The sequence below is a fragment of the Coloeus monedula genome, assembly GCF_965178545.1.
Source record: "Coloeus monedula genome assembly, chromosome: 15".
NCBI lineage: Eukaryota > Metazoa > Chordata > Aves > Passeriformes > Corvidae > Coloeus > Coloeus monedula.
The window spans coordinates 2,308,926-2,335,812 of NC_138795.1; the positions used below are offsets into that span (position 1 = coordinate 2,308,926).

A 26,887-nucleotide genomic window follows, 5' to 3' on the forward strand; every position below is an offset into this window, starting at 1 on the left:
AGGCTGCTGTGTGGCCAAGAGGATGTGGAGAGCTTGTAAACACCTGACTCCACTCAGGAACCAGCAGAGAAGGCCAAAAGATTGATTTTATTTTGCTAAAGCTCACCAGGCCAAAACAAAGAAGCGGAGAATTGCTCAGCTGCGACTCTTGCTCCCATCAGGTACGTTTGAACAAGGCCATTTCCCCCAGCAGCTTTCTGCTGTTCCAGCCAGCAGGAATGAAATATCCCATGGGAATTCCTGCGGCTGGTGTAAGTTGCTCCAGATCCACTCATCTCAGCACGGCTTTGATGATTTACACCAGCCAAAGATCACTCTCTCCTGCATTTACAGCTCCCCTGAACACCACAAGGGACACAAGCTGGATGGTGACACCTCAAGACTTGCTCCCAGGAAGGGATGAAGGGGATGGTGAGCACTGAGCAAATGCAAACGCAGCTGAAGATTAGCAAAAAAGCAATTATGAAAAACAAGTAGTGGAAATAACGATTCCTCAGGAGGTGAATCAGATGCAGAGCCCAATCCTGCACTCAGTGGATTTAGTGATGGCAGTGAGGATTCCAGGCCTAAAAAAAGTCATTTTAAAGCTATTTAAATGCACAGAAGGCCCAGTGATAATTTTGCAACACTACATTTTTGTCTACCCTAACTATTTTTCAGACAAACCTTGGAAAGTGTCTGTGGCATCCTTCTCACCCCTCAGATACCTCTTGAGTCAAGAAGAAGCACTTCATAACATGGAAGTCAGATGGGAAGAGCTGCATGAAAGTTTGCATCGAGCCAGAGGCCAGGCTGAGTGGGTCAGTCTCTGTGAGACAAAATACCATAAATATAGAAGCATAAAATGCTTCCTAGCAGACCTCAGAGCACTTCCAATGATCTTCAGAGAACACAGTGCCACGGTATCCCCATGAATAGCTGGAGAATGTGGAGACACAGAAATGCATGACCTTGCTCAAGGTAAAGAGCTCTTCTGCCTGGTCTAAAGAGGACACTGGATCCTCTCACTCCCTCCCTCCTGGCGAGGAAATATTCCAGGTATTGCCCCAAGCACAGCCAAATTCCACATCAGCTCCAGCTGCAGGATTTCCCATGGGCAGAGACACCAGCATCAGGCCTGGTCTGTGCCTCGAGCTGGAGAGACCCCAATAACCAGGAACACCCTCTGATGACACAGTATTTCCATTGCTCTCACTGGGAACAAATCTGAAGCTGGGGAAGAGGCTGGCACAGAGCCCTGAGAAGGGCTGAGGACCATCAAACCTGGGTTAGCTCTTGTCACACCAACTGAGCGAAATGACCTCGCTCTGTCCATGTCAGCTCTCCATCTGCAAAGCTTCAGGTTGAAACATTACAGAATAAAGTCAAGTGTCAAGTGAGTCATGACCATAAAGATGAAACGAGAAAGCTCTACTCGAATCCCTCCATCCCACTCCAGGCTCAGCAGCCAAGACTTTCCCCCATCAGCTGCAAACTTCCTGCCTTGCCAATGAAATCACAAGCAAAAAGCCAATAGAGCTTTTTTTCTTTTTCCCCTCGGTGTTCAAAGCCTGTGCAGTGGTTGGATTCCCACAGGCTGTAATTTCAGCACCCCTCAGACATCCCAAACCTCTGCCAGAAATCCGTTAACACACGCTGACACACGGCACCTGCCTGGGCCAGCCCTGCCAGACCCTTCCGAAGGGGCCGGGCTGGGAATTATTCCTGGTACTCTGCCCTGAGCTAGGAGAGCTGCTGAGGAAGATTTTTGAGGTGGGTGAGCCTCCCTGAGGGAGAAACATGGGCCCAAACATAACACAGGAGGATTTTCTGTCACAAAGAGACTGGTGAGGTTACGCTGATGAGCAAACCGCACCAGAAAATTGCCTCCTTGGAGCTCCCTCACCACCTTCTCTTCCCTTTGACAGAGCTAAGGGTCTAACCAGGCTCCCAGCCAGGATTTAACACGTGTTTGCACTCCCCTGGGTGCAAAGCTGCCAGGGAGAACCTCTGGGAAGAGAAGAAAGAACATCCTCCAGAGGATTTGTGCCTTTACAAGAAGCAGCAGACACAGAGCGGACCCTCAGCAGGTTCAGTGTCCGAGTCAACAGCACCCAAGCTCCCAGTCCAAGGTCCCTGTCACAGCCACAGCGGTTCTGGTCGCTGGCAAAATGCAAACTTTGCTCAAAGGCTGCCTCAGTCCCCTCCTGTGGTCACTTTATTTGCTGGTCACTCAAGCACTGTGTCCCCAAAGCTGTGAGGAGGCCATGGGAAAGGCAGAACCATGACCCCATCCCAGCTCCATCCTCCATCTCTGGTTAACGCTCCCAAGGGTCGCAGTGGTTCTGGGACAAAACCCCAGGAAAGCCTCTGCCTGCAAAGAGGAGGAAAAGCCTGGCTGAGCCAAGGGTGAATCAAAGGCAGCAACTGGAATGCAATTTCCCAGCCAAAAGGCAGGATATAGAGACAGCACAGGCAGTCCAGTGTAAGATAGATAAAGATGATTCAGGGGAGACAAAAATCAGTAGGGAAAAGGGTGAAGGGAAACCCAGTGTTCAGAACTTAGACCACACCAAAAAAATAAATAGACAAACTACCTATATTTTTCTTCACTTACCGTAGCAGAAAAACAATATGAAAATAAAGAATATAATCTTCCTGAAGCCAGTGGAGCACGACTATAAATTACAGCTGCCAAATGGCTGACAACAAATCAAACCTGGAGATCACTTGCAGGAGAATTTCAGATGACTCTGTGGGTCACCTCGATCTCCAGCAGTTACAGAAGAAAGAAAAAGGTGCAGAGGAACTAAATTATTTATGTCAACCAAGCTTATCTGTCAGAGGGATACACCTTTCCTACCACCGCACATTTCTGAGATTAATGATCAGGCACTATCTGGAGCTGGGCAGAAAAACTGGAGTGAGTTGGTTATTGGGGAGGAAAAAAAAAAAAAGATGTATTGCCCAGCTCAGCTAACAAAAGCTGACTTTGAGAGGAATTATCTCCCTGAACCAGGAAAATGATACTTTGTGATAACTAAAAAAATTAAGCACTGAAGGATAGCAAGAACAAGAGCTCTGCTGAAAAGTGCATCCAGGAATGACAGTGGTGCCAATGCCTGATAAACTAATTAAGATGCTAATTAAAACCAGAGCACTTTCCCATCTGGGGCTCCCAGCAGAGACTGGGTTTAGCCTGAGCAGGTCTCACTGGGGAAAGGGATGGGCAGATGAAGGAGGAGATGCCAGAGCAGTGACTGACAGCAGAGGGGTTTGTGCCCAGCTTGCTGAGGCCCTTCACCAGGGGCTGCTGAGGACACAGCACAGCCACAGGAAATGGCAAAGCAGCAAAGGAGGCAGGGGACAGTGGGGAAAAATAACCAGGGAGTTTCACCAGGGCAGCCCCCTCACCCCAAAACACCAACTCCCCAGAGCAATCACAGTTTATCAACCCAGAAAACAGTCTGAGCGAGCTGGGGTTAAAATTCCCTCTTTCCCACAAATTATTCCCAAAGGAAAGCTGAGAAAAGCTCAGAGGAGCAGGACAGGAGCAGCTGTGGGTAGTGGTGGCCGCTGCCAAGCTCACCCCTTGGTTCAGCCACCAGCACGGGCAGCACCCCACACTCAATGTGAGCCCAAAAATGGGCGAGAGCAAACTGGAAATCAACTCAGATGTGGAATAAAGCTCGGGAGCCCATGGACACCAGCACTGGGAATGGTGCAGGGCCTCAAAGGGATGAAAAGAAAGCATTGACCTTGAAAAGGCAGAGCAAGGAGCTGACAGAGTCCCAGCTTTCGCTTTCTCCTCTCCCAGAAAGTTACTGATTAAAAACAATACTGATGTTGTGAAATGAAGGTTTGGAAAGTTAGCATGTGCCAAAGTTTGTGCTGGGTAATCCTAACTCGGCATTCCTGGATGCTCCTCCTTTCCAGAACACAGAGCAGGTGTCTGTAAGGAGTGGGAGAAAAAGATGCATTTGAGGGCAAGCACTGTGTGTTTGTCTTCGCAGCCTTTCAGAATGTTTGTTTTGGTTTGGGTGTGGACAGACTTCTTGGAGGAAACGATTTAAAAGATACCACATAACTGCACAAAAGCACATTGTGTGGCAATAATCCTCCCGTGAAATCCATCCCTCGGTGAGCCAGCACCGCAGAGCTGCCACAGAAACCTCAAAGGCTCAGCCCAACCTGTTGGCTTGCACTCGATTTTGGTGGCACTGAGGGACACCTGGCTTTACATGAGTGCCCTGCAAGCAGCTCACCCCAGAGAGTGACAGGAAATCCTGCACAACACCAGCTGTGGTCACACCTTCATCAAGAGGGCTGGCAGAGCCCCTAGCCAAGGAAAAGGTGGCTCCTTCCCTGCCATGCCCCAGGAGCTGAGCTGGGAATGCCACCACCTCCAAAAGAGCAGGAAAGGCCCCCAGGGACCCTCTGTCTTGAGGCACAGCAGGTGTGAAGAGCCAGAAGAAGGTGCTAGCAGGGAATCTCTGCCCCTGGCCAGCAGCCAGGCAGCTCCGAGGGAACAGGCTGCACAATTATCTAAATAACGGGATGATCCCGCATTAGGAAAGATGCTGATAACGAGATTTCCATAAGAACTCCTAGGGCACGGTGCTGCTGCCCTTAGGACAGTCTCCAAAGGATTTGATCACAGTGTGAGAGGCAGGGATACATTATCCCACCTGGAGTTTCACCACAGCCCTTCCACCATCCCCTGCACTGGGGAGGTTTTGGTCCCTGGGAAAGGATTCCTGCAGCACCACCAGTGCCTAAGGAAAGCTCCCTCCCGAACCACTTCACTGTGAAAAAGGTGGGTGGAGGGGAAGGCAAAGGGCCAGTTTTGGTTTCCACTGGCACCAATTACGCCTCTGGCACGTTTATGGAATTTTTTTTTTTTTTCCGTCATCAAGATAATGAGGTTGGGCTTTTTATTTTTAAATAAACAAAGGCTGCAATGGGCAGTCTGTGCTGGGGCACGTCTGGAGCCTCCAGCTTATCAGAGCCGTCACGGGACGCTGAATTTTTGTTCATTTTATCTGAGGGGAAAAAAAAAAAAAAATCATAAAATCACTGAAGCCCCAGCCCATAAGGGTGGAAGGGAAATCTCCCTTCTCTCCAGCAGATCCTGGATTTAGCATGCCAGCTTTGCCTGGAGGCCACAAGGGAGCAGACACAGCAATTAGCAACCAAACAGCTGCTGCTGCCACCCCGAGCTCTGCTGGGACTCCAGCACTGGCAAGCAATTAAAAGTTCACAGCAAAGCCCTCGAAACCCATCTCCAAGGGCACATTTATCATCCTGAGAATGGCCCTTGCCCAAAGGTGCTGCCCAGGGTGGGTTTTCAGCCCCTACCTCATACTCTGAAGTCCTTGGCTGGTTTAATGTCCAGCCTGGGACTCCCTGCAGCCGAGCCCTGGTCGGATCTGGTGGATCTGGGACAAACTGGCTCCGACCTTGAGACCCCCCACGGCAGATCAGAACCAGGGAGGGATGCACCAGCAGAGGAGGGCAGCCCAGGTTCTGTCTGCTTGGCCTCTGCCAGCCTCACTCCCCCCATTTATACACCACGGGGGGGAGCAAAGGTACTTGACAGCTGCAAAAAAGCAGATAATTCTGCCTGCCATGCCTGTGTTTACGCAAAAGCCGCTGGTTTATGAGGAACAGCTTAGTCAAAGCACACAAAGAAACACCCTGCAATATTTTTTTTGAAGGGGGTTTTGTTGGGTTTTTTTTTATTGCTTCGAGAAGCAAAAGGTTAGCTACAGAAATAGAGAGAACAAAGCAGCCTAAAAAACAACTGCTCCTTGTTTTTCTCATTCTGAGTGGCCTCTCCCAAACTCTGCTCAGCCCCAGCTCCCCTTCCAGCTGCTCCCCACACCCTCAGACCCAGCAAGGAGCACCCAGAGCTTACAAAAACATCCAGCTGGGAAGGGGAAAAGCCTCCCAGGGGACTCTGTTTGGGTTTGTTTCTCCACATCAGCGTGAGGGGAATGAGAGAAGTGGGAGATCCTCCCTCCTGCTCACCCTCTCCAGCCTTCTCCAGTCCCCAGCTGCTCCTGCTGATACCAGGACACTTCAGCAGCCACATGGCACAAGTCCTGCTCTGATCCTGCCACGAGTCCTGCTCTGTGCACATGCAGCTGTGGAGATGAAGTAAACCTGGAGTCAGCATCCCTGCTATCAGCAGGAGCCCTGAAACATCCTAAAAATCACCCTTGAATACTCTGGTCAGAACAGAGTCAGCTCAGCCCCAAGCTGTCACAAGGCTGTGACAATCCAGGCCATTCCCAAGGGACAGGGACCAGGCAGCAGCCCCCGGCCACAGCCCACAGCAGGAAACATTTGGGTTATTGTTACCCTGTGCCATTTGAGAGGGTTGTTTGTCTCAGCCCCGCCAACCTTCAGCAAATTAAAGATAGAGGAGGGGGGGGAAAAAAATCATAAAACAAAGTAGTAGCAGCTCTCAGGCTCTGAGTAACCTGTTTTCCCAATTTCCAACAAAGACTGCTCCCAAGACAAAGCACGTTACCCCAGTCTGAGCAAGGAGGGAAGAAATTCCTGTCCCTGCAGCATCCCACCACCCTTAGCTCCTCTCTGCAAGGCACAAGTGGCCAGGAAAGGAAAGGGAGGAGAAGGCTCCATATCTCCCAAAATTAAGGGGTTTTGTCCTGCCCAAATGAAGGGAATGGCCTTTCCTCACATGTCGATGGCTCAAAAGGGGAACCACGCTGGCTGCAACCCCATCCCATGCCTGAGCTGGGATCCAGAGCCATCCCTGGATGCAGCTGAGGCACAGAGGGCTGTGTTCCTTCCAAGGGTTTGCAGGTTGAAGGTTTGGATTTATTGGCACGGGAGTGCCACGCGCAGGAGAAGAGATGCACACGCATCTCTGGGAGTTGGGTTCTCCCACTCACAGGGCTCACAGCGGAAAACAAAACAGGTTTGACAGAGAACAAATTAATTCAGCATGAAGGAGCTCTGAAAAAATAAAAATTATCTTTGACACACGAAAAACAGATAAATCTTCACAGAAGATTCCTTGAACAAGGCCAAAAATCCATCACAACGCGACATGAAGGAGGCACAGAGAAGGCTTTCAAATGGATGCGATGTTTTTATACCCACAGGCACTGGGAAGGCAGCACAGTTCAGAGATGACAGCAGGGATCTTAGCCAGGACTCCTGAACTGCCTCAAGATTTGGGGGGATTGCTGCAACCAGGAGAAGAGGAACCCTCCGTGCTCAGCAGGTTTTACAAGCCCCAGAGAAGCTGTGTCACCTCAGGCCTCGGTTTCCCCGTCACACAACCGGGACAGTGGGACAGCCCCACAACTGGGGCTCCTCTCAAGCCCTTGTCACGTTATGCAGTGTGATATTCAGGGGAGTGCTGTGCCCTGAAAATGCAGCATTTAAAGCAGCCACAGCAATCCGGGTGTAGTGCACATCATTGCCACACCCGGCTTTCCTGCGCTCAGTGCCCATGGCCCCGCAGCCAGACACCACAGAACTCTCCCCAATAACTTCATAACCCTCTTTTATCATGCTCTGCCTTCTTGGCTTCGCTGGTCTAAGATTTCATCCTTGAGGGGCACATAAGAGCTACTTTTCAAAGCATTGAGATTGTTTTACAACTTCTTAAATACACACACTTTACTCTTTGAAAGGCACAGGTACCTGTATCACCCTCCACAGAAAGAGCAACAACAAAAAAAGTACTCCGCCCCATCTCCTCAGTAAATCTCTACAGATTTTTCTTTGCATGGACTCCTTCAGGATCCCGAAATCCTGCTCAATTTTCAGGCTGCAGCACAGCCTCCCCAGCTTGTGCAAGTCCAGAATTCAGACAGGTTCCCCATCTCCCACCACACAGCACAACCCTGCTGGGTGTCACCTCCAGCACATCTCTGTGCTCTCCCCTTTCCCCCTGGGCCACTTCCAGCCTGATTCCCGTGCCCTGTCCTCCCAAACAACCTGCAGTTCCCTTCAGCAGAGCCTTTAGCAAGCCCTTTCATTGTGTTCCTCCCCTTGCCAGAACAAGCCTGTCCCAGGTCAGCAGCCTCTGTGAGGGTTTTGTAGCTGCTTTCAGGCTGGGCACACGTTGTGACACTTCACATTTCTATCTGTGGCTCTCCCAGCGTTTCACACAGATGCTCCCGACCTCCTTATCCACCCAAGGACACTGCAGGGTAAAAGATCCAAGATTCGAGCAGCAAGACAGAACAGAGCCACGAGGGGAAGATAATGCCTCAATTTCAGAGCAAAAAGAGCAGCCAGGCGTGGGCCAGACAGGTTATTCTGCTCTAAAACTGCATCCAGGAACTCTTCCACTGCCTGTTTATGATATCCCTCATTGCTTTGCAGAAATCCAAGTTAACCTGCTCAGCCAAAGCCTCCACCTCCCCAAAGCCAAGCATGCACCAGGGCTGACCTTTGTATGTGTTCTAAATCGGAGTGCACATTGAATTTCCCCGGCCTCTCATCTGTGTTTTCCACAGACACAATGACACAAAAGAGGCAGAGCCCGCCAGCCAAGCCCTGCAAAGAGGGTGGCTTTAAATAGCCCCTTTGTCTTGCTTTTCCTTGCTGAAATATTGCACATTATTCAGAATCGAGTTTTAGTTTTATCAGGGACCCAGAAATAGAGACAATGGAGGGTTGGGTGAATTTTTGCATCATTTTAAGACCTAAAGTTTCTCGTTCCTTTCTACCCTCGCCCTCCACTGCAGGATTTGTAGTTGTATCCCAGGAACCATTCCCTGAGGGGCTCTCACACCCACAGGAGTGACCCCAGCCAGGAAGGGAAGAGGTGCCCAGAGAAGGTAGAACGTGTGTGAGAAACCTCACCTCTGCAAACTGAGGGCAGAATTCTAAAAGCAAAGCTTCTGGCCTTGATGGGGAAAAAGTCAGCAACTCCAGCAGACTCCGGGCTGGTACCCAGATGAGGTCAGAAATTAAAAGGTGCCTCAACGCTAAATTAATGGGGAAACTGTCAAGAGAGCAACAGGAGCTATAAACATTTATGTTCCAGTTCAAGGCAGGAACAGGCATTTACAGCTGTGTGGTTTGAGTGCCAAACATGAAAACTGGAGTCCTTTCTAGCCAGGGCATATGGATGCTCCTTTTTAGGAATGTGCAGCAGCCTCAGAGATGATGAAATGCTTGGCCCCAGTGAAGAGCCCTGAATAGGGGCGTTTGGGGTGACCTAAAGGGAACGTTCCCATCTCCCCTCCGGGCTGCAATCATTGTGTGTCCCCTTCCTCAGGACAGCCCCCTGCCCTATGAAGGTTTGTTTCAGAGTGAACACTTTGTGTTTGTCCCAGAGCAACACAAAGGCGCCTCCAGCAAACCAAAATTAATCCAGCTCTGCAAAAAAGGCATCGCTACTAAAAATCAACTTTTCCTGAGCATCGGGTCGGAGCTCTGAGCAACCTGGTCTAGTGGGAGGTGTCCCGTCCATGGCAGGGGGGTTGGAACAGGGTGAGCTTTAAGGTCCCTTCCAACCCAAACCATTCTGGGATTCCATGAGATGAGGCTGCAGGGAATCCCCCCCAGCCAAACTTCTGGGATGATTTCACACCGTGCACCGAGAAGGAAACACAACACGTGCTCTCTTATCACCTTTGTGACAAATCCACGTCAATGCTGTTCATTTATCAGTTAAAAAATCCCGCTGAGGCAATGAGTTCAATCCCCAGGTGAGCTGAGCTTGGCACAGCCCCAGCACTTTGGGGAGTGCAGAACTGCAGCTCTGCAGCAGCAATTTGTTAATGAGAGAGCAGACCCTGCGTGTGAAACCAAAGTGTCTCAGAGCAAAGCACACGGGGAAGGTGCTGCTTTCCCCACAGCTGAGCCGGCCTGCCCGGAGCCTGCTGTGTGCAGGTTACCTCAGGGATGTGAATCCATGCAGGATAGGCAGTGCCAGCACACTCCCTGCGGGATATCACTGCTGTTTGGAGTACTTTGGCAGCTGGGCACAGTGACTCGGGGTAAGAAGCACAGCAGTGAAGACAAGACATGAGTTGAGACGTGCCCAGCCGCCGGAATCAAGATCCCAAGCAAACCTTGTGCTTAAATCGCCAGGGCAGAGCCAGCGCTGCTCCCCATCGGTGAGGGATGGGCTGGGCTCAGAGCTGCGCTCAGGTGAGCAGAGGTGAGAGGTGGCAGTGCCGGTCTCCGGCTGGAGCAGGAAAATCCTTTCCTGAGGCTCTGGCGCCATCTAAGCCCAGAACTGGGATCCTTCATCCATCCCGCTGCCCTTCAGAGCAGAGGGAGATCAAAACCGTGCGGTAACAAACTCCTCTTGCTTCTCCAGCACAGGGAGAACTCCCTACGGAAGGAGAAATCTGGGAGCTAAGAGCAGAGAGAATGCCAGGAAGGACATTTTTGGGGAAACCCAAGCACTGAATAAGGTCAGATCCAGCAGTCTATGTGCTCTGTGCTGACTTGGAACACTCCCAGCTCTGCAATTTGGTTTTACACTCCCAGACCATTAACAGAGGTCAATCAGGGGATTATCTAATACAGGCATAAGTCCATTTGCATTGTGCAAGGTAACCTTCCCGCGACTTTTGACCTTGCTGACCTGCACAAGGTGCAAATAATTCAGAGTTTCTCCCGCACTGAGAGAGTTCCTGATTGTTCAGAAGGATGCCCATTGCTCCTGAGTGAGAACTCGCCCTCAGCTGTGTCCCCCTCCGAGCTTTGCTCTCCTGGGACCAGCTGCTGCATGGTTATTTGCTTTTCTTTCGATCAGACTCAATCCCTTAAGCAACCAACTTCACAGTGTCCTTTTCCTGGCATTTATTCAGCTTTTTTTTTAATTATTGTTATTTCCTGGTGAGTTACAGAGTAGCCGTTGTGACTTTTTATCCTCGGCCGCCCTCCAGTGACAATGTCCACCCTGGAGCCTCGCTGCCCACCCAAGCTCTCCTGGCCAGGACCTGGGGACATGGGGACCTGCACAGCTCACCAGGCTGCAGAGCCTCTCTTATAAGAGATGTATAGATCAACATTCCTAAATTAAGGACCCTTGTGCCTCCGTGACAACTCCAGCTTTTAAGGATTTACCGATTTTACAATCCCCCATTCCTCCTTTCTACCCAAACACTGATGATCTTTCTTGTAGTCCTTGACAATTAATTCCATCTTGGTTCAAGTTCTCCTTTCCAATATTAGAAGTACCATCAAATGCATTTATTTACCTTCACTGTTAAGCAAATGGGAGCAGCAGCAGCTGTTGACACAAGGTATTATTGAGGTCTGGCTTACCAAACAGTTCATTAGCTTCCAAAATGTTATCTCCACTTCTGTTTTGCAGAACTGGCTTTATAATCAAGGACCTGATGTTTGGATTTCAAAACAAAAACCAGTATCAGGGAATACAGTTATTCATCAGTTAGAAATAATCTTGCATTGCATAGCAAACACATAATTCTGATGGGGGCTGACACCCCAAAACCAAACACAGCTACAGCAGCTCCAAGGAGAGAGAAATACAGAATCACCAGGTTGGAAGACACCTCTAAGATCATCGAGTCCAACCCATGCCCTAACACCTCAACTAAACCATGGCACCAAGTGCCACATCCAATCTGTTTTTAAACACATCCAAGGATGGGGATTCCACCACCTCCCCGGGCAGACAATTCCAGCCAAATACCAGGAACGTGAGAACAACCCACTACAGCAGAGCTTCACCTGCACCCAAAGCACTCATTCCTTAGGAACAGCCAGATCTTAATGTCCTGGGGGTTTAGTAACACCCCACAGCCCAGCAGAGACCCTCCCTTGAGGCACACAGAGCTCTGAACCCAGTGGTGCTCCACATCTGAGAGCAGCAGCCTGAAGGAAACAAGGCTCAGGAGTCACTTGGTTTGGTTTGTTCTTTAGGTTTTGGGGTTCTTTCTGTCCATTTCCTGAAGGGAGAAGTATTTGTTGTCGGTTCAGACACCCCAGACTAACTTTGCATTGACCCACATTCCTTTTTCTCCTGCTGTAGAGTCGCTGGGATTTCTGCCAATGAACTCACCACTCAGGGCAATGCAACCTCCTGCTCCAAAGGTTCCTGGCACAGCTCCAGAGGGACTTTTCCCTCCCCTCACACACACCTGTAGAGAGGCTCAGGCAGGAGCACCCAGCAGTGCAGCTTCACCCCTGTGCACATCACGCTGCTGAACTCACACACTGAGTAAATGACAGCACCCGCATCCTGCCAGCAGCAAAATATTCTGAGTTCCCCCAGAGGAAGAGATAACAAAACCAAGGACTTTGTGAAAGAAGTCATTAAATCAGACCATGCTGTAAATGCCTAAAAAACCTGATCACATTTCTGACGTTTAGAACCAGGTGGGAGGAATGATAACGTTTTACTGAAAACTGAGACTGCAGCAGGTCACACGCATCCAAACAAAAAAAACTGTTTGGCCGTTTTTGCAAATCCCAAAGGCCTCAGGCCAAGGTGAGGTTAACAAGGAACAAGCTGGGGCTTGCAGAACCTCAGTGCTCTACAGCAACACCGGCAACCACGATGCTGCTTCGCGTTAGCCCACGCGTTACTCAACGCTTTCCTTATTCCCACCCAGGATTATTTGTATTTCAGAGCGCTGGCATCTTGTGCCGGTTGGCTGAGCTCAGTTATCAGCTCCCTTCAAATCCAGCCAACCAGGCTGGCGGCTGTTGGACTTCTTGGACACGAAAAAAAAGACACATAAAAGGCAACAAGAACCTGATACCCGGCGGTGCGGCCAGCGCCAAGCCGTTTGTTTACCCGGGTCTGTTCTCCCAGCCCTGGAGCTGGGATTGGCAGGCGATTTTGGAGCGCAGGACTTTGAATTACGGCGGGTGGATTTGGCAGCGCTGCTGCGCGGGCAGCAGCTGCGAGGGACGAAAGTACATTCACGGCCTCAGTTCTGCTTCGGCAGGGGGAGAAAAGCCCCCAGCCCTCCTCAGCGGTGCCTGGGGCGGACCCAGCCCAGGTGAGAAGAGGGCCCAGACCGGCGGCACCTGTGCTGAGCGCGGTCCGAGCGCTGACACGTCACCTGCCACCTCCCCCCGTGTCGCCGACGCCGCTGTCACATCCTCCCCACCCGAGCGACACAGCCCCACGCGGGTTTCGTGTCAAGCGATGCGGCAGCGCTGGGGGAGCCCCGGGCCGGGAGCGTCGCGTCCCGGAGGGGAGCGGGACCGACCGGACCCGCACCGGACCCGCACCGGACCCGCACTTACCGGGGGCGGCGGCGCCGCGCGGGACGGACTCTGCGTTGCCCATGGGCGGACGGAGCGGGGCCGGGAGGGTCGGTGCGGGGCGATGCGGGGTGCTGGACGTGCTCGGGCAGCTCCGCGCTCTCGCCGCGATTCGAAGCTGCCGCCGCGCCCCGCCCCGCGCCGGCACCGCCAACCTGATAGGCTCGGAACGGCGCGGCTCAAGCCGAGCCGAGCCGGGTTTGCTCGGGTCGTGTCGGGTGGGCTCAGCCCGCGCCCGTCCAGCCGCAGGAGGAGGTGCCCACCCCGCTGTCATCCCAAATATTCCCATCCCTGTGCCCGCACCAGCCCGGGGACGGTGGGATTAATGGAGAGGTTTCTCCCTGACAACGCAGAATTGTTTTCGTTCTGAAAAGGCTCTAAAACACAGCCCTGCAGCACAGCTGTCCCCTTGCTGTCAGCTGTCCCGGGCACAGCTGCTCCTAGGAAAGGTCAGGAGCCAATGCCACAGAACAAGGGTGAAGATTTCCTCCCCATCCCAATCAGCGTGTGGTCCTCTCGGGCCACAGAGCTGGGAGATTCCCAGCTGGGATGAGTCCTGCTGCCTTCTGTTCCCCATTATCTCGTTTACTCTTCTGTTTGGCACGGGACTGATGTGGACTTCGAAGGAAGTAAGAGAGCAAATTAGAAGGTTTGAAATTCCTGAGTGTTTCTACTGTCGCAGCGGCCCGGCCACCTCTGGGAATAACAGAAAGAAGGAAAATGACCGTGGGGAGGCCACCATTTGTCCCAGTGCCGGTTTCCTCCTCCGCAGCTGCATCCAGAACATCATTACTGGGTGCCAGCAGCTCTGAATTGCTGAAATAGAGATGAAGATACATCCTGCCCTGAGAACCATGGACAAAATAATGGGAACATGATGTGCAGACGAGTGTGTTGCTGCTCGGAGCCTGGGAACGGGCTGAGTCCAGCAGAAAAGGAACCGCGGTGCTTTTGCAGGAGCGCTGCTGCCTTCCCAGTGCCCACAGCAGACACCAGGGTTATGGGCTGGGAGCCCGGCTGAGGAAGGGATGTCCGGCTCGAGTGTGAGCAGGGGGTGACAGTGACATGCGGATACTCCTTATCTGGCTGCTAATGCACTTTTTATCTCCTCTCCTAGGCGTGAGCGATGTGGCAAGCCTCTCGTACTTGAGCGACCTTCAGAACGGCCTCCTGAGCCGGCGGTGTTGTCCTCACACACGGCAGGTTATTGTCCCTCATCGCCAGGTTTGGGGGCATTCGTGTGGCTTGGGTTTCTGATAATAACCCTGTGACAACAATCCAAATCCAGCGCAGCCTGGAGGAGACTGAAGTCACACCTCATCAGGGGCTACAATTTCTGTGAGCAGCGACAGCGCCCAGGGAATGGCTGGAGCTGGGCCAGGGAAGTTTAGGCTGGAGATCAGGAAAGGCTCTTCCCCCAGAGGGTGCTGGGCACTGCCCAGGCTCCCCAGGGAATGGGCACAGCCCCGAGGCTGCCAGAGCTCCAGGAGCGTTTGGACAGCGCTGCCAGGGATGCCCAGGGTGGGGCTGTTGGGGGGTCTGGGCAGGGCCAGGAGCTGCACTGGGTGATCCCTGTGGGTGCCTTCCAACTCAGGATATTCCATGATTCTACAGATAAAAACAGCAGCACAAGGCAGAAGTGCTGAGTGTTTCCGGTGGATCCTGAGCAGGTTTGGACTAGTGGCAGACGGGAGCTGCAGCCCTCTGGAGCTCCAGCTGGTGCTACAAAAAGTCAGAGAAATCAGTGCCTTTCTCAGAGGCAAAGGGAGGAGGCATCTCGCTCTGTTTGTTCCCAGAGAACCCTCAGACACACTCACATTCCTGAGGAGGGCGAGTAGCACACGGAGCAGCTTTCCCAGCCCTCTAATAACAGGGAAGTTGCTTCCACCTGAGCAGGTGCAGTGGGAACCCGGGTGCAGAGGCAGCACGTGCAGAGCTGCTGCTGCCAGGGCAGGGGGCCCGGGGGCAGGAGCTGCACAAAACCTTCTGTACAAAACCTTCTGTACAAAACCTTCTGTACAAAACCTGCTGTACAAAACCTGCCCCTTTTTCTGCAGCTGGGCCACAACCACGGCCTTGCCCTCCTGGCAAGAGCTTCCCAACTGATCAGAGCAGCCTCCTTTTATCTACATCTTCTCCCACCGCTGCTCTAGAAGCCACCAGGCTGTCCCCATGACCCCCAGGAAGGTCACATCACATCCCTCAGGCACCTCTGCTCTGAGGGACAGAGATAAAACCCTGAGAGGGGATCCAGGGGAGTTGTGTGGCACCTTCCCATTTAAATCCCACTGGTCACTCTGGGACAGGGCTCTCAGGAGGCACTGCCCCAGCTGCTGGCACAGCACAGAGGTTCAAGGATGATGTTCTAGGAGAGGCTGGCTGTTTTCTTGGGCAGCTGTTGGCAAACCCCTTTAATCCCTCCCTGCATCTTCCCCCCATAAAGGAAGGATAACACCACTGAGGGAGGGTTGGATGGTTGGTGTTTAAAACTGGCCTGTAAAGTTTGGCAGTGTCTTGAGCAGGGAAAGGGCTATTGAGCATCACATCCCCCAAAATAGCCCCTGCATTATCCTGGACTCTTCCTGTGCCAGGGTCATGCTCTGGACAAAAGCCCAATTAGGTTAAATTTTCATAATGTTTTTTCCACAGTTGAAATATCACACGGAGCACAGATTACCCAGGGAGACTTGGAGCCAAAACGCATCGATCCTGACCTGAAGAAAGGCTTTTTTATTCCAGGCAATCTGGCTGGCAATGACCACAGTAATGATTTTCTTTAAATCACAAACATCTGTCTCTGCTGAGAACTGAGCTGAGCTTCACCCACTCACTCCATGCCAAGACCACCAAGAATCTGTCAGGCAGGACTAACCTTCAACATGTGTTACTGGCCTGGAACCAAAACCCTTCAGCAAAGAGAGGTTTAACTCCCTTAATCTCTCCCCCCTCAGCTCTAGGGACAGAGGATTTGCACTGTGAGGTGGCTGGCACAGCTGCATGGGGCAGCTTCCCCAGCAAGAAATGAGGAGGAAGACACTGGTTTGCTTTCCTCTCCTCTCCCTTGCTCTGCAGGCCCTGGAAGAATAACTCACTACATGGAACACACAGAAATGAGAGCAGCCCTTGCAGAGGCAGAGCACTGAAGAGATTGCCCAGGGCACATCCAGGCTCAGCAGGTGCCTGTGCACTGGCAGGTGCTTATGGAGAAGCCCTCAAAGTTCCCTGTCCCGTCATGCAGCCAGAGATGCTTGGGAAAGGTGCAGGAGACACCCTGCATGGAGCAGTGCGTAGCAGCAAGGATCAAGCCCTTGCTAACGCAGTGATATTTTTAGTTCTGTCAGTGTGACCCTTGAAAAAAACATATTTTCCTTCCCAAAACTCTGATAAATGCAGTAAGAGCAGTAACACTGAGCTGCTTTTGTAGTAGTTTTATCAGCAGATCTCAAAGCATTTCACAAACCTTGGTCCCCAAACTGGAGAGAGCCCAGTCCCCAGGGAAGAGGAGCAGTAGTGTTTTCACAACAGTGAAAATTAGAGGCTGTCCTGGTACAACCCCCCCATTTCCCAGTGCTCAGACTGGGTTTATACCCCACACCTTTAGGGCATGTCCCTGCCCAGGGCAAGGGCTTGGAACTAGATGGTCTTTAAAGCCCATTCCAACCCAAACCACCCCATGATTCTGTGATCTCACCCAAAACTTGGACTCTCTGAGTGCCTCCCACTCCACTCTGAAGATGCTGCTGAAGAGCAAAGAGTCACACTTCAGTCACTTCACATTTTTCAGTGCCCAGCTCTGTTAAGGGCCACTCGCAAAATAACAGAACTTTGTTCTTTCTGTGAAGAACAGCTGAGTGATGTGACAGATCAGCACAGCTGATTCAAGTGAGGCTCCCTCCAGCATCACTTGAATCCTGACCTTGGATGACTGTGCCAGGCAGTGTTCTTCCCCCACTTTTACAGCATTTTCTCTCTCTGTAAAAAGCAGACAACAGCAACACTGAATTCTCCCCTCAGGATGCTGTGGGAATTAAACAGGTAATTATTGTTAAGGAAAGCAATGCTCTGAAAACACAGGTATAGGGACTGGGCAACTCAACTGCATCATCGCCGTCCTTGTTACAGACAATAAAATCAGTTATGCAGCCCCTCCTGCTGGGTCTGCAGAGACACAATCAATGCCTCTGCTTTGAATTTTTCACTGAACCACAGAGTCATTGAAGCTGGAAAAGATCTCCAAGTCCATCGAGTCCAAGCTGTGCCCCATCCCCACCTTGTCCCCAGCCCAGAGCTCTGAGTGCCACCTCCAGCCCTTCCTTGGGCACCTCCAGGGATGGGCACTCCAAACCTCCCTGGGCAGCCCCTGCCAAGGCCTGAGCACCCTTTCCATGGGGAAATTCCTGCTGCTGTCCACCCTGAGCCTCCCCTGGCCCAGCCTGAGGCCGTTCCCTCTCCTCCTGTCCCTGTTCCCTGCGAGCAGAGCCCGAATCCCCCCTGGCTGCTGGCTCATGTTCATCCTCTATCAGCAGCATCCCCAGGTTCTTTTCCGCAGGGTTTTCCAGCCGCTCTCCTGTCCGGAGCGCCGCTGCGGGAATCCCCCGCTAGAGGGGAGCTGCTCCCCACAAACCGCCCGTCCTCGGCGCGTCCCGGGCTCGGCTGGGACAGCGATTCGCAAGGGTTGGTTTTCACCAAAAAATGGTCCCGGCGAGCCCTGTCAGACGAGTGGAGGAGTTTTCCTCTCGGTTTAGCTCGCGGGAAGGGGTTTGTGGCGAGTTCTGGTGGTTCCACGCACACGCCCAGCCCGGCTGGTACCTCCCGGTTCATCTCTGGAGGGGAATCGCGATGCTCCGGCTGCACAAAAACGATGCCAAGGCAGCCAGCAGCAGCCGAAAAAGGGGGACATCCTTCCAGGGAGCTACTCCAGGGTCTTCCCCAGACGAAGCTGAGCGCTTTCATGTCATTAGAGTGTTTTGTAAGATGTCAAAAACTCTGAGGAAGGTTTCGATAACCACTGGCCCTGCAGGAGGGAGGCGATGCCGTGCGGGCATCCCTCACCTGCCGCTGCTGCCTCCTGTGAACAACCTTCCCGGGGCCAGGAGGGGGCAGGGAGGGCAGGACCGTCCCTGCTGCGGCCACAGCAGCCCTGCCAGACACACCGAAATGTCATCTGATAAGGGCACGGAAAAACAAAAGGAAAACCAAACCCACATGTCTGCAAGGCCACATGAAATGAGATCACTGGCAGTTCCCCACCCTGGCTTTGTCCCCCAGAGTGTTCTGAAGCCATCCCAGCCGTGGCCCAGCCCAGCAGAGGGCACAGACAGCCAGAACACGCTGTAATTACAGACACGGTTAATGAAGTGGTACCCGACACCTCCCAGCTCCAGCATTTATTGGGCTGAGCACCACGGGGTGATGTTTCTATGTCCCTTTTCACCCTAGAGCTCATTCAAGGCTGGACATGCCCATTTCTGGCCTGGGAATTTCATGTTCAGTGGATGCAGGCAGGTGCACAGACACTGCCCTGGGGACTCTGTGCACTCCCTGCAGCCTGTCCATAGCGAGAGACACTCCTCAGACTCATTCACCCAATTCCCTCATCCACAGAAAACCTCTCTGGCAGCTCCCCACAGCCCCACTGTTGTGGCCTCACAGTATCCAGGAATTCACAGATGAGTGTCCCAGATCCTTAAATTCAGCCTGGGAAAAGATTTCTGTGTAGGAAAGAAGATCCTTCCTGAGAACACAGTGAGCGAGGCACCCTTATTTACACTCCTGACAGCTATTTATTTACTCATTTTGCCACAGCTATTTTAGAGGTTGTCATATGAGATGGAAACTAAAAAAAAACCCAAAAAACTTCTGGCTAATGTGCCAGCAAAGCTGGACAAGATGAATCCCTGATTGTGACTCTTGTTACCACAAGTTAAATCGCACTTAAGGAGGTTCTCAACTACTTTTCTGCCAGACTGAAAATCCAGGTGTGACATTTTCTCATTATAGCTAGAAAAAAAGTTGTTTATTACATAAGATCCATCCCTCGGTGCCATGGAAGAGTGGGGTGGTGCTGCAGGTTTCAGGGCTACACAAGAAAGGTCAGCAATAGTTTGAAGTGGGGCTGGAAGTCCAGATGTGTGAGGTGTCTGAGGGCAACTTCTGCTTTGGCTTAGCATGAGTCCCTCCATCACTCCCAGAAGTCACAGGATTTAGTGGGCTCTCATTTCAAATGGAAACACATGGTGGAAAATGAGCTAAGGAATATTTCAGAGTGAGTGGAAGCTGATAAAGGCGTTGACATTTGGCGCCTGGGGCCTGGCAGGGTTACTCAAGCGACCTGAGCCTGACTTCTTTCCATCCCTCTCTCCCCTTCATTGATTCCTGGGTGATTTTTAACAGGTTACTTCATTACTCAGTCCTCTCTTTCTTTTGTGCAGAGGTGCTGGAGACTCAGCTCCTTGATAAGGCACAGCAGGTTCTGCAGCAGATGTGACTGCAGCATGAATAAGAGCCTGAGCTCACCGGCACCTCTGTGGTGGCCACCGCTGACTCAACGTCTCACCGGTGACATTGTGCTTACTGATACACCAGCTACTGCCCTGGTCACTCAGCACCACCCTCCTGGGACTCCCAGACACCCCTTCACACCGGCAGGGCAGAGGTTTCCTCCCCAGGTGGCAGAATTTTGGTTGAAAGGAGACGCCTGGGTTGGTTTTTTCCTTCTCTAACAGGCTCCAGATGGCCGGTTAATGTCCCATCACACTCTGGAGGCGCAGGTCAGTGAGTCACAACCTGCTTTTCTCCTCCCTGCTTCTCCCTGCAGCCTGGATTTCGCTGTGAAAGCCTTGAGTTGTCCAAGCCGTTTCCCAGAGTCCTGGGAACGCACAGCTCCAAGAGCTGCTCAGTGACAAAAGTGACACAGAAACAGCACAGCTGGGACAAACCTCCCCCAGGGCTGAGGAACGGGCTTTACTTTACCCAGAAAATGCCATAAAAGTCCAGAAAAAAAACCAAGCAGCAAATAAAATCAGCACTGTGGGCTACACTAACCTGCCAAGGGCTCCTTTGGTGTGGGAAGGGGAAGTGCTGGAGGTAGCATGACCAAGGTATGTGGGAGGAGGCACAGAAGGAAAGCTGATCCATCCTCCTCCTTTGCACCGCTTCAAAATACCAGAGCCAGCAGTCAGAGGGGGAGGCTCTAAATGTCCAGTCAGCCCAGGAGGACAGAGCTGTGTCTGCAGCACTTAGCAAGCCTGAGAATGTATGGCCAGGAGGGTCAAGAGAGCTCCGTTGTGCAAGCAGGTTCTTAAAGGACTGCCTGGGCTTTTTCTGTTACTAATGATGAGAACATTGACCTCAGCTCCTGCTGCATGGGCAGTCCTGGACTGGTCAGGTGGACTCAGCAGGGCTACCTCTACCACCCTCCCTCCCTGGCCACGTTGTTCCCACCTGCAGCAGAGGCAGGACACGATCAGAGCAGAGGATCCAGAGTGAGGGCTGCCTTCCCTGACCCATCTGCAGCCACTCTCCATCTCCCATTCTTCTCTGCCACCCAAAACACTGCTCAGGTTTCTCCCAGAAGCTTGTACTGAGGATGAGCAGCTTCCCTGTGCAAAGCCTGTGTGTAGCCAGGGACCTGTCCCACACGTCTGACCCCAGTTTCCATGCTCTGGAAGGAGCACTGGTACCTCTGGGGTGGCAGGGGCTGGCATGAGGTGTGCTGCCCAGGAAGGGTTGGGGGTTAGGAGGGTGGTGTCTACTCACACAGGGACTTGTTTTTTTTAGAGTCAGAGTCCCCTCCCGAGCCCCCTCGGGTCAGGATGTGATCAGGATCCCGGGCACAGACACCTAGGTGGGCCCACTGCAGAGACAGCTGTGACACAGATGTGGGTTCACCTTCCCCTTCTTCTGAAGTGGGTTCCAGGACTTAAAAACCATTTCAAGGCCAGGTTGGCTGGAGCTCTTGATCCACCTGCTCTAGCGAGGCTGTCCCTGTCTGTGGCAGGGGGGTTGGAATGAGAAGATCTTTAAGATCCCTTCCACCCCAAACCATTCTGTGGCTGTGACCCTTCCCTGAGGCAGTAACTCACTCCCCTCCTCCTCCCCTTGGTCCTGTGAGGGCTTGGGAGGGACAGATCTGTGCCCAGAGGCTCCAAGCCGTGCCCCAGTGCAATGAGCAGGTCAGTGCTGGCAGGGCAGGAGGCAGAGCAGGACAGGCAGCACCGAGGCTCCTGCCCTGCCTGCACAGCCGGTTCCAGGGGACAGCAGGGCCAGGGAGGCTCCCTGACTGCCCCGACCAGAGCAGCACTGCCTGAAACACTCCCTGATGAAAGGGGTGGGATTCTTCAGAGCATCCATAATAATCCCTTCACAGGCCCTCATCCATTTCCTGGAAGCTTTGCCTTTTTCTGTGCTGTGAAGCGCAGACAAGCCTGAAAAACCCGTTTGGTTTTGTTTCATGTTGATTTTGTGTTATTTTTTCCCCCTCTGCGCGGCTGCCAGCGCTGCTGTGCCGTTGCTATGTTTTGTGGTGGTTAAGCACAGCACGGCTCCCGCTGCCAGCACTGACGTGAACCCTGCGGATCTGGAACGAGTCAAACCGGCCCCACAGCCCTGCAGGGACAGCGTGGGGCCACCCCTGCCCCACAGCCCCCTCCTCACACCCCCAGCACCCTGCAGAGAGCCCGGGATGGGGGGGAAGGAAGCAGCAGCTCTGCATTTCAAAGAATCAAACTTTTCAGGGCAGGCTGTGGTGATGCCAAAACAGCTGGAGTGCAGCTCAAAAACTTCCCAAGTGAATTTTTGGACCCTCCAAGCTGAGGTTGGGATGAGGTGGGTGTAGCAAGGTGGGGGTCGGGCTCTGCTGGCAGGGAACAGGGACAGGAGGAGAGGGAACGGCCTCAGGCTGGGCCAGGGCAGGCTCAGGGTGGACAGCAGCAGGAATTTCCCCATGGAAAGGGTGCTCAGGCCTTGGCAGGGGCTGCCCAGGGAGGTTTGGAGTGCCCATCCCTGGAGGTGCCCAAGGAAGGGCTGGAGGTGGCACTCAGAGCTCTGGGCTGGGGACAAGGTGGGAGTGGGGCACAGCTTGGACTCTGATCTTGGAGCTCTTCTCCAGCCTCAGTGTTTCTGGAATTCTCTGATGCTGGCAGCACTGTGGGTGGAGAGCATTCCCAGGGATCACCTGTGGGGACCCAAACGCTGTCCCCCAAAGCGTTCAGGGCTGATTTGCTGCAGACACACGGTGCCAGCCCCCAGACGGGTGGGGAATGATGCAGAGGAGGGTGCTAGGCTGTGCCCCCAGACCTTCATCACCCCACTGCCACCGCTGTGGAATGCCCAGGGCAGCAGGAAGAGGCAGTGGGGTGCTCACCCCAGCAGCTTCCTGTGTGTCAGGAGAGGCTCAGGGCTGCTGCTGGGATTGCAAAAAACCCTCGCCTTCGCCGTGTTTGAGGCTGGTTTTTGCCAGCGTTACCAGGGTACAGCAGTGACTAATTCTCTCCGAACTTTCAGTTTCAGCCTCAAGCACTGCATTTCAGAGGGACCCGGTGCACGCTGTGTGGGTAAAAATCCCTGAGACAGCTCAGGGCTGTGGCTATCTAGGGCAGAAATACCCAGATCCAGAGATCATCCTCATCACCCCGGTGCCGCGCCGAGCTGGCAGAGCCAGACCTGGCCCCACGAGGCAGATGGGGCAGGGATGTGCTAGCACACTCTCCCCTCTCTGACTTTCCTACAGCTGCTGAAATACTGCTGGCCAAAAAAAATCATCTGTGTTCTTGCAAAGTAAATGAAAAATGCTGCAAAAAGGAGAATATTTGCAGGCGGGAAACTGAGCAAAATGCAGTGAGCAAGAGAGTTTTTAAGTAATTTCTATAAAAGCAACCTCCGGACACTCGTTAGACCTTAATCAGCAATTAAGGAGCAGCAAGAGGGGTGAAGACACAAAGATATGGATGCTTTTACTTGTGGGGAACCTGTGTTTAAGCACCAGCCTGTGCATCCCTCCTGCTCTCCAGGAGCCCTCAAGGAAGCCGTGGGGCTCCGTCCTGCACATTCTGGAAAAGTACAGCCGCTGGGAGAAGGCTCTGGATGAAGGCTCCGGGGCAGGGAGGGGGGGGTTTGCTTCCACCCCTGGCGTGTGAAAAGGAATACGGGCCTGGAAAGGTGCCATGGAAATGGCTTTCAATAACAGCCTCTGGAGATGGGGGAGCGGGAGGGGACAGGGCCCCGCACAGCTATGGCAGGAATGTCCCCTCAGGAACTCGCTGTTCCTTCCTGCAGCACCGACGTCACTGCGCGGAGCAGGAGCCGGGCAGCGAGGCTCACACAGCCCCTCTGCTGCAGCTCCTCCAGCAGGGACCCTGTGAGCTCAGCCCCACAAACACAGCCCCTTCTCTAGGGGGAAACGGGGAGAAGAAGGGAAATGCGTGGATCCACGCATCCAGCTGCTCCCCAGTGCTGAGAGGGAGCTGAAGAGAGGCCAGGGGCACTCATGCTGCCCTCAGAGATGTGGCCAAAGGCCTTGTAAAGCCCCCATGTGAGCTCCCCATGGGTCATGTAGGGGGTTCCCAGCACAGCCAACGCCTCCAAGGGTGGCCCTGGCTGTTGGTGAGCATCTCCTCCATCCTTAAGTGAGAGGAGAAGTCCAGCACACCCAGCCGGTTCCTCTCCCACCTGCTGCATCCTTGCAGAGGGGCTGGGTGGGCACTGGTCTGACACGGCCACTTCGTCCCTGTGGTCAGCACGAGGAGGCTGAGGGTCCCACGCTCACCAGCCATGTGCAGGGGGAGGAACGAGGCAGCAACGAGCTCCTGGGAAGGCAGTGATCCCAGAACCACTGAGGCTGGAATAGATCTCCAAGATGGAATCCAGCCTGTGCCCGACGCTCACCTTGTCCCCAGAGCACTGCGTGCAAAGTCATTTCTCATCTCTTCAGCTGCCTTTCAGAGACCCATTACTGGAGGGGAGGAGGAGGAGGGTGGGGAAATTGAGATCTCCAGGACTGGTGATTTGGTAGAAGCCAGGTTGAAAGAGGAACAGCCCAGAGCAACTGGTGCCACTTCTGACGTGGTGATATTTTATCTCCACTTCTGTCATGGTGGGAAGGGCAAAACAATGGGGAATTAGCACCTCTTCTCCAAGGGTTAAACTGTGTTCCAGAATGGAAACCGGCTGGTGCAGGGGAAGGGGGAAATGCAGCCAGGAGCCAGCCAGAGCTGGTGAGTGGCCTGGGCAAGCACCGTGACAGATTTAGGCTCTGCAGTGCCTGGATCCTTTATCCACCAACATCCAGCACCCCGCTCTGCAGCTTCACCTGCACTCAGCTGCTCCTCCCCTCGGCAATTCTGTGCCTCCCCCTTCCATAAGGAACAGTCTCCAAAGCTGGAAGTGCTGTGGTGGCTCCACGTGCAGCACCTGCCCGTGGAAGAGAAGTGTCCCAGATTGTTGTAAAAGAGGAGAAATCCATCTGCAGCACTGCACAGCTCAGCACGGACCAGTCTGCTGGGAATGGAAACCTCCCAGAAAACAGTCCTTAGAAACAGAGAACTCTCTCCCTGAAGGACCCAGCTGGACATGAGTGCCTGGCTCTAGGTGAGAACACAAGTCAGAAACATTTCATCCAGTCTCAAAACCACTAAATATTCCCCAAAAAGAACATCAAAAGGAAAAAGCTGTCAGCTTTGGAAATACCAACTATTTCCTCTTCGAATTTATGGCTGAGGAAAAGCCCTTGCTGGTGCACAGGTGAGTGGAGGTAAGAGAACAGCAGGTTTCAGAAACGGGACTTGGATTAGCACCATGATTAATGTCACACTTTTTGTGCCACTTGTCGTTGCAGCGTGGGTACTTAGAAAGCACTGAAAAAGTGAAGAATGGCAAATTCCTCATAAGCCTTAAAGAAAACTCTTTTATATCCTTTTCTATCTTCTCAGAAGCCTTTGTGTCATCACCAGCCCACCTGTGTGTCAGAAGAGGAAACACTTCAGACCTCCACTTTCAGATGCTGCACTGGCAGAACCCACAGCCACGAGGAGTCCAATCCATGGCCCTGCACATCTCTTTCTGCCTGGGGAAGAGGTTCCTGCAGTGAACAGCCTGGCAGGGCCTGCTCCAGCACCTGGAGGCAGTAGCAGAGCTCCTTTGCTACCCCAGGAATGTGACATCCCCTGTCTAATGCAGCCTGCAGTGCTGTTCAGGGCCTCTGGGCATGCAGCAAACCAACAACTCCTTTTGATTCTTTCTTTTCAGGAATTTCTTTAAGCCCTGCTGGACAAGTGGCATTCTGCTCCTCCTGAGATCTGGTTGATCTGGAGTGAAAACGGGTCCAAAATTGGCGAAAGCAACCAGCGAGTTCGCAGCTCTGCATTTAGCATCCTTCTTCATCCCTCACAGCCTCGCTAAATGTTTTGGAATCTCAAACTCCCCCAGCAGCCTATTTCAAACAAATGCAAAGCCCTCCAGCATCCTCAGCAACCCCCAGCTGTAAATCAAACCCAGGCCTTGCTGATTCCTGATCCATGAGCAAACCATTGGCAAGGAGCACTGGAGAACAGAGCTTTCCTTCTGGACGAGACCTTCACGGCCACCAGCTCTCCCTGCTTTTTCTCGTGCCTCTCTTCCAGTTGTGCCCAGCTGTTTCTCTCTCTCTCCCTGCTTCCAAACCCACGAGTTTCATACCAAAAAAATCCCCGCACCCCCCACCCAGGAAGATCGTTTTGCACCAGAAATAGAGCGCGCTATACTTGGGATGCAGCCCGGGCGCCTTAAAAATAGCAGCTGGTGGTGCCAGGCAGGGCTGTGCCAGCTGCCAGGACAGACAGACAGGGTGCCAGTGGGCAGGTCCTCCCCTCGCAAGGCCATAAATGACCATGGTGCTGCCCAGCAAGCCAATGGGTGCCTGGCAGGGGCAGCAGGGTGGGCAGCACGGTGCTGCGCCCGACTGAGCGCTGCCGGCTCCCTGCTGCCCTCGCCGGGACCCCGCTCCCCACGCTCCGCATTCCTGCGGCTCATGGAAGGCATTAACACCAGATAAAAGTACAGAGGAGCCCAAATGGAGCATCCTGACGTCAGCCATCCCCGAAAGCCTGGAAGGGAAGCTGTAAACAGAGGAACAAAAGGAGTTATAAACACCCCATCCTCACTGGCGCCTGCAGACAGGCGTTTAAAGGATCGGCAGACACAAGGGAAAGGTGCTGAAATTTGCGGGCTGCTCAGTGCTGCCATGCCTGCTGGCTCCCTGAGGGAGGAAAATCTCCTGATGGAGTCGGAAGAGCGAAAGAAAGACTGAAGGATATTTTTTTTTTCCTGCTCGCGAGCAGCTTTTGTTCCCTTCTGTTCCTCCCCGTCAGTAGGAAAGGGTGGGAACGATTGTTCGATCCCGCTGTTCAGCTGGCTCCTCGCACTCCCTCGGCTCAAAGCGTCCTGGTGACGCAACAGAGGCTCCAGCCAAGCCACAGCAGCCAGCAGAGCTTCAATTTTGACCAGTTCGACTGTTCCACTCTCCCTGTGCTCGTCTCAGCGGCTGCTGCAGCTGCCTTTGTGCACCTTGGAAAGCCCTGAGATGTTGGGTTCCTCATTCTCCGCCAGTAGTGAGCACTAAAGGTGTTTCCAAAGGTCATCTAAGGGTGTTTCCAGTGGTCATCTCCTGTCCTGAGGTGCCAGGTGT

General features: G+C 53.0%; 1 protein-coding gene across 1 annotated transcript in view; it reads right to left on the minus strand.

Moving 5' to 3' along the window:
• Positions 1–13,284, minus strand: part of NEURL1B (neuralized E3 ubiquitin protein ligase 1B) — a 122,682-nt gene extending 109,398 nt beyond the window's left edge. The window contains exon 1 of the mRNA XM_082291668.1: positions 13,210–13,284. Coding sequence (XP_082147794.1) covers positions 13,210–13,252 — 43 coding nt within the window. The 5' untranslated portion in view covers positions 13,253–13,284. The remainder of the gene's footprint in view (positions 1–13,209) is intronic.
• Between the last annotated feature and the right edge of the window lie 13,603 nt (positions 13,285–26,887).